The sequence below is a fragment of the Rosa chinensis genome, chromosome 1 (assembly GCF_002994745.2).
Source record: "Rosa chinensis cultivar Old Blush chromosome 1, RchiOBHm-V2, whole genome shotgun sequence".
In the NCBI taxonomy this organism is placed as follows: domain Eukaryota; kingdom Viridiplantae; phylum Streptophyta; class Magnoliopsida; order Rosales; family Rosaceae; genus Rosa; species Rosa chinensis.
Window position 1 is genome coordinate 26,302,712 of NC_037088.1, and position 11,135 is coordinate 26,313,846.

General features: G+C 37.7%; 1 protein-coding gene across 1 annotated transcript; it reads right to left on the reverse strand.

Moving 5' to 3' along the window:
- Positions 1-4,936: 4,936 nt before the first annotated feature.
- Positions 4,937-9,812, reverse strand: LOC112174448 (glucomannan 4-beta-mannosyltransferase 9). Its single transcript, XM_024312225.2, has 9 exons — positions 9,101-9,812; positions 8,902-9,000; positions 7,830-8,082; positions 7,248-7,358; positions 7,022-7,158; positions 6,452-6,565; positions 6,115-6,314; positions 5,784-5,978; positions 4,937-5,256 (listed from the first exon to the last, which is right to left on the reverse strand). The coding sequence occupies exons 1-9, from the start codon at positions 9,383-9,385 to the stop codon at positions 5,094-5,096; spliced, it is 1,557 nt and encodes a 518-aa protein (XP_024167993.1). The 5' UTR covers positions 9,386-9,812; the 3' UTR covers positions 4,937-5,093.
- Positions 9,813-11,135: the final 1,323 nt, after the last annotated feature.

Here is an 11,135-nt window from a genome sequence, read left to right on the forward strand (position 1 = left end):
TAAAATACTTGAAAGGGCTAAAATTTAGCCCTCCCTTACTGGAGATGATTCACTTGTTTATGAATAAACAATAATATTTCTGGGGGCTAAATTATAGCCCCGGACCCAATATAGCCCCTCCTTACTGGAGATGGCCTCATACTTCATAGTATTGAGTTTTTGTTAGAATAAAAGTGAATTTCTAAAAGATGGGTGTACTAGGGGTGTGCTGGGTTCCTATTCTATTTTAGAGTAGGTTTTTAGAGTGCTCTAAGAAACGATTATTTTTGTCAACCCCTTAGGAGCGTTTTATTTTTGTATTGCTTGCTGAACTTTAATAAAAGGATTTACCTTTTCCCTTCAAAAATAAAAATAAAAATAAATAACACGTAAAATAAAATTGGTGTTTCATAAAGGGAAATGAAATTCACACTCTCCATTTTACAATTCACGCTCCATTTTGTTTTTTGGTAACTTAAATTTTATTTTAAGCCTCTATATAAGAAACTCAACCAAAAGGGAAAAAATGAGTGTGAATTTAGGGTAGGGAGTGCGAATTTCATTTTTTTTACAAAATGTACACAAAAAGTTGTATCTAGAATTTTTCATTTTTTTCAATTATTTATTGAAAACAATCGTCCAAACGCATTTTATGCTTTCGTATTTAAAAACAAAAAACTCTATCAAAATGTTACGTGCCCTTAACTCCAAAACTTGAAAGCAGAGTTAGAACAACTTGAACAATACTTATCTCATCTCTTCCAGTCATACTTGATGCAGACCCTGTTTCTAAATAACACTTGAGATTAACAACAATGACATTGTAATTAACCATTGGGCTGCTAAAGCCTACTTCGTAGCATCCATCATTCTTTGCATCTCAATAATTGAAATTGCATAAATCCCAAGTAATTTTATTATTTAATATCAGTAACCCTTCAATTACATAAATCTTGTAGCAAAATCCATATTTATTCTTATTGCTTCTTTGCACAGTATATTTCCAGTACATATAAACATACTATCCCTACATTTTCCTACAGTACTTGACCACAAAGAAATAACTTAATTTGGGCCTGAGCGTCTAAATTGCTATTAGAAGCAAAATTGGTTACTACATCACCCATCACGGCGTTGGAACCATGGGAAGTGACACCCATGGGGCCATTGCCATGGGTGACGCCTTTTTGGCATTGTTAGGGGGGACATGGGCTGCCCTAGGCCTACAGTGGACAACGGCGGCGCCAGAGGCGACTACGCCAGCGGTCACATTAAGTTCGGAAATCATTCTCTGATTCTTGCTTCTTTTCGTTCGAGAGAATGGATGTCCGTGTGAAGTTTTTAGTATTCGGATCATTATGTCACGACCAGGATGTCCTAGTCGGTCATGCCAAAGCCAAAATGTGTCGGAATCTAAGAGATCTTCTCTTATAACGTTATTGGATTCAATAGGTCGAATAGTAGTAACATAAAGTCCATTAGATTGACACGTAAGCTTTTCTAAGATGAGTTTTTGCATTAGAGGTCGTGCAAAGGAACTCTTTTCCGTTCTCAGTATGTGTTTCCTCATGGAATCCGTTGACTCGGATATCTTTAAAGCTCAATAAGGTTCGATTTGCCTTAGGAGCATAGAGAGCTTCTACGACATTAATCAAGGTACCATTTGGCAAAAGGAATTGGGCCATTCCATGTCCTTGAACTAATCCTGATGGCCGAGCAATCGTAGTCATAGAGGAATATGTAGGCAACATCTCCAAGAATAATTGCCTATGGCGGAGAATGATGTGTGTAGTTGCACTATCCATAAGACATTGCAGTTCTCAAGAATCCATTCCTAAAACAAAAAGCTAGTAATTAAAAAAAAAAAGAGTCATAAAGAAAAGAACTCAACTTTTATTAATAAGCCAACGAAATTACATCATTGTCTCTTTCACTAGAGATAATCTAATCCAAAAAACTAGCTAATGCAAAACAATGGTAGTCATCTAACTTCTTTCGGTAGCTCCAAAGCAAATGTGACCAGGTGAGTAAAGAGATGTCGGTGGAGCAAGGCTCGCTTAAGTACCACTTATCTCAAAACCTTCCTAGACATCACACTTACTTTGGGTGAGCCTACTTTGAAGAAAAACTAAACCATTGGCATTTACTACAAAAATAATATGGCAATTGCCTACATCTCTTGGAAAATAAAAAGACTTAATCAAAATCGCCAGTCTTTGGATCTTGGCCCTTGAAGTCTTCCACCCTTAGATTGAGATCGCCATCTTGATCTTCTTGTTCCATGTAATGTGCTTTCCTTGCTTCACGATACATCTTGTATGCGTTTGCAACATTCTGGGATGCTTTACACGCCCTTGCCCAATGTCCAAGTAGTCCACCCCTAAGACAAGCATTTTTATGGTTAGGTTCCCTTGATCGAGGCGATTTAGGAGCGCTTTGGGGACGGCTTCTCTCTTTGGTGGTGTCAACACCATAGCTGGAGGCTTGGCCTCTCTCTCTCTTCACACGTTTACCTCCACGGTTCCGTGCATGCCTATCTTGGCGGTTTCCTTCCTCTTTAGGGCAAGAATATGGACCAGAACGTCCAAAATTATCCCTTTCCTTAAGGTTTTGCTCCTTGCGCCCTCCCTTAGGGGCACGACTATAATTAGACTCTGGAATTGGTTTGGCTCCCACGGATCTAGAGTTATAGTTATTCACAAGTATGTTGACGTGCTTTTCAGCCACGCTCATGGCATCAATAAGCTCATGAAATCTTGTGATCTGTCTGGCATTGACATCAATCCGATAGTTCTTGGTTATCATCAATGCAGAGACAGGGAAGGTACAGAGAGACTTCTCGATCAACATCGTATCAGTGATTTTCTGCCTACAGAATTCCATCAAAGACTTGATACGAAGTGCTTCCGAATTATAATCAAGTACAGAGTTGAAATCACAGAAGCGGAGGCTAAGCCATCTCACTTCTAAGTCTGAAAGTAGGGAGTCACGAATGTTGCCAAAACACTGCTTGAGTTCTACCCATAGTTTTCTTGGGTCTTCCTCATTGAGGTACTCATTCTGAAGCGCATCATTCATGTGGCTTGTCATGAGAATTATGGCTTTAGCTTCATTCGCCTCTCTCGCTCGTAGCTTTATTTGCTTCAAAAGCGGCAGCTTGTAGTGGAGTAAGCATGTTCTGACTTGGCTCTTGGATTGTACTCAGGATCCCATTAGCCTTAAGATGCTAGCACACATCACAGACCCACTTGTGGTATCTTGCGCCTATTGTCTCTAGTGGGGTGAAGCTCAATTTGTTCAGGCTACTCATCTTGAAAAACAACAAGAAATTAGGGTTAGTTTGGGAGCGAAAAATGCTACCACAAAAAAAATAAAGTTTTTTTTAGCATAGTTGCTTCCAAGAAATTAAGAATTTCTGAGCGTAGTCGCTTCCAAGAAATTCAATTCCAAGAGGGGTTGGATTAGATCGAAACAATGATGTTTGTGGTCGATCGTTTCATCTCAACAAACTCTAAGTTTGGAGGACTCTACAAGCTCCAAGCTTGGAGTGAGCACGAACCCCCACAGTTCGGCTTAATTTGGTCTCTCCTATGATGAAGAAATGAGTTTGCAAGTCCCTGGAAAAAAAGAAGAAGAGAAATTGAAATAAAAACTCAAAAACGGGAACTTTTATAAAAAAAATACATTGAAATAGGTCGCAGGAAAATTTGGAAGGAAAAATCACGGGAAAAAGTAGCCAGAAAAGTGGCTGTAGGTGATGTGGCAGTACAGGTGCTGACGTGGCAGTGCCGGATGTGATGTGGCAGTGCCGAAGCTGATGTGGTAGTACGGTGATGACGTAGACGTTGGCATGTTGGGCTTTTGAGCTACTCTCGTTTTGGGCTTGCAGGCTTCTGGGTTGGGCTTGATGGTGCTGCAGGTGTAGGGGCTGGCAGTGGCTGACCGGCTCGGAATTTCAGAGCTTCAACTGGCCGATTCAGGTCGTATATGGCCGATTTCGGTAAAATTATTTCCGATTCTCAGGTTCTAGGGTACAGTTGCAATCTGTGACAAAATTTGACAGTAAGTGGTGGACAGAAAAAGTGTGAACCGAGCAGGAGATGTTGTGGTTGTTCTCGGAGCCGGTTCGGTGTTTTTCTGGCCGGTTCCTGGGGTGGCGTCATCAGTTCTGGACTTCTGGAGTTAGATCTTCAAGGTGGGCGGCAGAGGTTTCTGGGATTTGAAGACTACGAATTTAGGGTTTCAAGGTTTAGGGCTTCGTGCTGATAATGTGTTTTAGGGAATCGATATTTGAGAGAGAATTGCTGTGTATTGTCATTGATAATAGGGGCTTCTTTATATAGAAGATTACAATGCATAGAATCTGAATTGTACAAGGAAATATAATCATACAATGAATGAATATTCTAAGATTCTCTGAGATTATCTCTAATTAAAACTCTATTACCGTTAGGTTAAGTAACCTAGAGTTTGAGTTAGACACAATCCGGATTTACTTAGACATATCTGACATTTTTCATTTTTTTCATTTATTTTAATCGAACAAACGTGTTTTATGCTTTCGTATTTATAAACAAAAAACTCTATCAGAAATTCAGAATGTTACGTGCCCTTAACTCCAAAACTTGAAAGCAGAGTTGGAACAACTTGAACAATGTACTCATCTCATCTCTTCCAGTCATACTTGATGCAGACCCTGTTTCTAAATAACATTTGAGATTAACAACAATGACATTGTAATTAACCATTGGCCTGGCTAAAGCAGACTTCGTAGCATCCATCTTTCTTTGCATCTCATTAATTGAAACTACATAAATCCCAAGTAATTTTATTATTTATTATCAGTAACCCTTCAATTACATAAATCTTGTGGCAAAATCCATATTTATTCTTATTGCTTCTTTGCACAGTATATTTCCGGTACATATAAACATACTATCCCTGCATTTTCCTACAGTACTTGACACAAAGAAATAACCTAATTTGAACCCACAAAAGAATGACCGGCCTATAAATAATCCAAAACACCTAAAACTTGAATCAAAAGCTCCCCAATAAAAAAAAAATCATCATTCACTTGACACTCTTGAATCAATTTTTCGCAGCGAGTTCAGCTATGAGCTAGGGATGAAGGTGCCAACATAACCAACCCCGGCAATGAAGAAAGCAGTGGACTGGAGGAAAAGGTAGATGAAGAAGCGGTTCTTTCCATAAGCAAGATCATAGCACCCACAGAAGAAGAGGTAGAGTCCAACAATGAGCTCAAGCAAATGGAGTCTGTTCATAGGCAACCAAGAGATCAGAAAATGTAAACATCAAATTCTATATTTTCAAAGCAGATGTAGTGTGTTGCATTACATGGAAATGCTTTTCTCTTCTAATTTTAATTAAGCACAATAGACATGAAAGAGGGATCAAATTAAGTTGATTCTTGAGCATACAATTAACAGTAAGCTTCCTTTAATTTTCTGTTTTAAAGGTACTCCTTTGCAAAGCAAGATTTGACTTCCACTTTAGAAAAAATTAGGCTGTCAATTAGAAAATGTCCTACACCGGAAAAGAGCTTGCTTTTATCTTTTCTGGAAGAGACAAATAATTTACGGTGCTTTCTTTAGCATGAAGACTATAAACATCCAAAATGCCAGTACAGTATTTCATTATTAACATATTTGGCCATTATGATGAAGACTACTTTTGCATTTTGACGAGAACATCTAGTAGCATTCAAACTATGAGAAGTATTTAAGATATTGATTTTAAAATTCCAGAAAACAGGACAGGAATGACCAGCAAAAGAACTAAACCTTTCTCCGATCCTTAGTCGAGGTTTCCGGTGAGCTTTTGCAGCTGATTTTGTCTTGAGAGCATCTCCCAATTTCTCGGTGACGACCCATTCATTTACTCTCCCTGCTTCAAACAGGCCTATAAATGTTGCCTTAGTCCGGTGCAGGGACATTACATTCTCAAAGAGAATCCAGAAAATCAATAGGTGGAGTGATCTGTAAGATTGTACAAACTTCGAAAGTATTAATAATGAATTAAGTAAATACAGAACAAAAGGTTTAATGCAGTTGTTAAAAAGAAAGAAACTTGGTGGCTAAAAGATAAATTATGATTAAGGGGATTGTAAGATACCTAGGAGTTCCAACTGCATTGAGGAGAGTAATGGTAGAAGGAATGTATACAGCACCCCAAATGGGAACTTGAACTTCAGGAACCAAAACCGTTGCTGGTAAAATAACACAGTAGAAGACAAAGGTGACAATATGTGCTACAATTTTGCGAACAAAGAAAAAGCTGTAGATCACATGAAGCTTCTTCAATGGGGACACCTTCTGCAATATACAATAAGGTAACAGTCAGAAGTATGGAACTAGTAATAATTCCAAGACATATGCCTTCTCAATTATGGCTTCATTGTGGTTTTAACATTTAAACCTAGGCAGAAACTAACACCATGCTTCAGCAATACCTTGTTTCTTAAAATCTCCATTACCATCTTCCGGAAGAGATTAGCTGGACCACAAGACCAACGGTGCTGCTGATAACGGTAGGCTTTGAAAGTACTGGGCAATTCATTTTTCACCTGAAATTTACAAGGTATTAAACTATTAATATTGGATCAAATCTGAATGAAGTAGAGTTAAAATAACACAGAGCAGGCGAAGTCCATTGGAAAAGGTATCAGTCACTCGACTTAGATAGGTTGGTAAGAAGTTTATATTCTCATTCCCAACTATCGTATTTGTATTTCATCCACAGTATTTGAACAAGCATCCATAGCTTTTTTCACCAAAAACAAAAAGGATCATATGGGATTTTCCAGGTCAAGTAAAAACTGAATAATCCCAGAAATTTCCAGGATCATATAGAACCCCAAATGGGATCATATGAACCCTCACAAACATACAATAGTTAACGCAGAAATTGGCTTTAGGTATGTAGTAATTCTCACTTTTAAGCTTCAGAAGCTAAATTTTGCTGAGAGTCTGAGACTCATTGATATTTTCACAAGACTGCTACCATTTTAAAACTGCATTACCTTGAGGTCAGAAATATAGACGAACTTCCAGCCTCTAAGACTAGCTCGGACAGCTAAATCCATATCCTCCACTGTTGTGCGGTCCTTCCATCCTCCAGCCTCATTGAGGGCCGTGATTCTCCACACTCCAGCTGTGCCTGCATAACATTCTCCAATGTTATATATCATTAATTGGAGGTAACTGGACCTATATTGATGTTACCAATTTTTCATATATATGATTTACCATTGAAACCAAAGAAGGCATGAGTAGCAGACCCAACTTCTTGCTCCACTGTGAAATGGTAATCTAGAGACATCTCTTGCATTCTGGTCATTAAGCACTCATCAGCGTTTACTGTGATACAACCGAGAAACCATTGTCAGATCATACCCTTGTGTTTAGAACTATATCTTGTCATTGCACAGTAACGATTTATTGTCACACATAGTCCAAAAAGTAAAGCCAATATATCTAATGTGTAACTGGACAAATGCCCCATTATTAAGCCAATATCCAATAAGTCCAAAAAGTAAAGCCAATATTTATATGAAAGCCCTGCAACTGGACAAGTGCCCCTTAATCTGGAATTGGGTTCTCTCCGACATAGATTGTGATGTAGCTAATCACATATGTGAACTAAATTGTTCTTCTATCTAACCGTCATGCTTAAAGTTAAGTAGCATTGTCAAAGAATTCATAGCAACTACAGCGGCCGCAACAAATTTTTACCCAAAATAGAAAACAACACATCCTTTTGTAGGCCAGAAATGTAAAAGTCTAAGAGCTATGAAGGATTGAACATAAAACAGGGATCAATAAGATTACCATATTTCCAGCGAGCTTGGACAAGAGCAATATCAGGGTTGTGGAGGAGAAATGGGATTGTGCGCCACAGAAAATCGGGCTCAGGTTGGAAGTCGGCATCAAAAATGGCGACGTAGTCACACTGTTTGACGTAAGAGTGCTTCATTCCCTCTTTGAGAGCCCCTGCTTTGTACCCTTTTCTGTTGTCTCTGACCTCGTACTTTATGTTTATTCCTTTGCTTGCCCATCTCTGCACTTCTACTTCCACCAAATCCTGTTGTTGTTTTTGTTCAAATTTAGGACAAAACCCACATCACAATTTGAAACATCGGTTTGGGCAAATCGGGTAAAAAGGACAAACTTGGTGGATTCTGGTGAGATTATAGTTTCATTGGACTTTTACCAGAAAGGAATGCTCAGCCAGAGGAACAGGTACAACTGATTTTCAAGGACTTCACTTCTACTTTTGGGTTTAATGGTAAAGTTACTCTTGGATGTTGACGGTCTAAATGTTCGAAAACCAACCAGAAAGGAATGCTCAGCCAGAGGAACAGGTACAACTGATTTTCAAGGACTTCACTTCTACTTTTGGGTTTAATGGTAAAGTTACTCTTGGATGTTGACGGTCTAAATGTTCGAAAACCAAGCCAAGCTAGTATGTCATATTCTCCCTCCCTCTCTCCCTCTCTCTCTCCCACCCACCCACCCCCCCAAATTTAATGAACAAAAACCTTATAACATCACACACAACATTTTGAGTAAAAAAATAAATCAAGTAATAGCAAAATGTAGAAAAAGTATCATAATTACAATATTATGTTACCAGATTATCGATATCAATTAAATAATTTTTGTTTTAAATAATATAATATATTAATTAAAATATCATATAAATACTACGTTGTACTCCAATTTTTATTGTATCGATAATTTATTGTGTGGTCCTTATTTTGGAAATGTTTTTACTTGATTTTGACTAATCTATTATGTTTGCTCTGGAATGAATAAAGTCCTTAATATAAAAATCATGACCCCCCATAGTGTCCACTACAAAATCTCAATATAATATAGCATGTGATAGATCAGTTTGAACCTTAATGAGAGGGTCAGTTGAATCATCAAGAACTTGAACTACGATCCTATCAGAAGGCCATGAAAGCCCACATGCAGCTCCAATAGAAAGCTGATAAACCTGCATATATATTAACCACCACAATGCACTCAAAACACTAAACCGTATAATTCAAGTCCAAAAAGAAGAAGAAAAAAGAAAAGTTCATAAAACCCAGTACCTCTTTTTCATTGTACATTGGAATTTGCACAAGAACCATAGGGTAAGCAGAATTGCCAAGCTCCACATCATCCTTTATTGCCTCCCATTTCCAACGCTTCTCAGGTCTTCTTCTGAAAACCTTGACCAACATTATGACAATTCCCATGTACACCTTCTCCACAAAGAGCAGCACAGACATCCCCAAGCACACCGCCACCAAAACTCGCAACAGCGGCACGATCAGTGGCGCTTTCGCCTGCTGCAAAACCAGCCCGATTTGGCTAGCTCCTTGGAGCGCGTCCATTTTTGTCACTAGCTAAGTGGTGCAAAGAGTAAAGAGGGAGGCGATGAATGGAAACAGAGTTGGAGGGAGAGGACTGAGAGAGCTAGGAGTAGTGCTCTAAATGGTTGCTTGGGTTAGTTATATAAGAAGGGTGCTGCAGGCTTTGCGAAAAGAACACGGTTTGTTCTTTTTGTTGTTTGTCACTGCTTTTTGGATCTACCTTGCAGCTTTTGCTTCTGAGTTACTTCAAGCTAGCTAATGCGGGAGAGCTGGAATGTCAGTGATGAACAAGATCGAAAATCCCCAACACAAGGCAGATTCAGAGACGTACGCTTTCTTTCTTTGAACTGCTTAAAGAGAATGACAGACTAAACTGTGATCTGGGTCTCTCTTATTTCTCTTCACTGATGGCCACTTATCTCGAGGCTGAGGCAGCTTGGTGTTTGAGAATACAAATATAGTGGGGAAATGGTGAGTGTATATATAGCTATTAAGGAAAATGATTGTTGGCCTCAATAAGATTTTGAGGGTACAAATATAGTGTAGAAATGGTGAGTGTTTATATACCGATTACGCAAAATGAAGGTCCTAATCTAACTTGGCATATCAAGTCATTTATACGAAAAGTATCATTCACCATCTCATAAGAGGAAAGCAATCATTCCAAATCGATCATCCACTTTGGGAAAGCAAAATTGAATAATTGATAAGAGGAAATTCATAGAATGTGACAGAACTGATGACCGATGGATGAACTCATTTTTTGCTGCGACAAATTTTGTTGTATATAATAAATAAGAGTGGAAATTCAATAAACGAATCATAGAATCCAATCTCTATACATACACAAACCCAGCAATCAATTTCAGATCCATGCATGGCTTCGATCACTCAAACATAGAGGATATTAGGGAAAAGAACAAAAAGCTCAGACACCATTTGCGTTCATCTTCTAAATTGCATTCACCATTTGCGTTCATCTTCTAAATTAGGGAACCTAAGAATTGTTCTTATTATTTTTTCTTCAGTTCAGATTTTTATGAAATTTAAGGAAAATATTAAGGGACAATATTGGTTTTGAAACATTTGATATGGCAACATAGGTGGAAATAAAAATATGAATTCTATTAGTTGGTGCGTAAGCATCTCCAACAGTTGCCCTATATATTGTTTTCCCTCTATTTTAGAGAAAGTTTGGCATTTTTTTGCTCCACCAGCTTTCTCATATCTATCTCAATTTCAGAGAAAGTGAAGAGAGAAAAAACAAAATCCCTATATTTACAACAAACTCTAAAATTATAGAGAATCGTCTTTTCAAAAGTTTTTACTCTTTTCTCTTTTCTCTCTTCAAGTTATATGTATTTCCATCATTGATTATTTGATCATGTTTCAGAAATTTTAAAAATATTATTATATTTGATCATGTAAAATAAATTAAAGAGAATATGGTAGAGAAGTTGTCGGAATTTGTCATCGAAAAAAAAAAAAAAAAAGTTGTCGGAATTGCAGTAGAAAATTTATAGAGATTTTAACTTTTAAATCTACATAATAAGAATTTTATAGGGAAGTTGTTGGAGATGCTCCAATATATATACCAAATAAAGTTCATGATTTAATAAAAAAAAAAAAATGAGGCTCCTATCAATACTTTAAATATTAATCTGTGAAAAGCAAAAATGGTCAAAATGATAAAGACAGTGGATCTGAAGCGGGTGTCATAATTAGTCAAGAATATTAAATGTTCAATAACTGTAATTTGCTAGTTTGGCTT

What these genes read in the sequence shown, in the direction of transcription:
- LOC112174448 (XM_024312225.2), bottom strand. Translation starts at nt 9,385, where the DNA reads ATGGACGCGCTCCAAGGAGCTAGCCAAATCGGGCTGGTTTTGCAGCAG. An exon ending in CAATGTACAATGAAAAAGAG is followed by an intron (nt 9,001 to 9,100) that starts GTACTGGGTTTT and finishes ATATATATGCAG; the next exon opens with GTTTATCAGCTTTCTATTGG. An exon ending in TGCCTTCTTTGGTTTCAATG is followed by an intron (nt 7,159 to 7,247) that starts GTAAATCATATA and finishes AATGTTATGCAG; the next exon opens with GCACAGCTGGAGTGTGGAGA.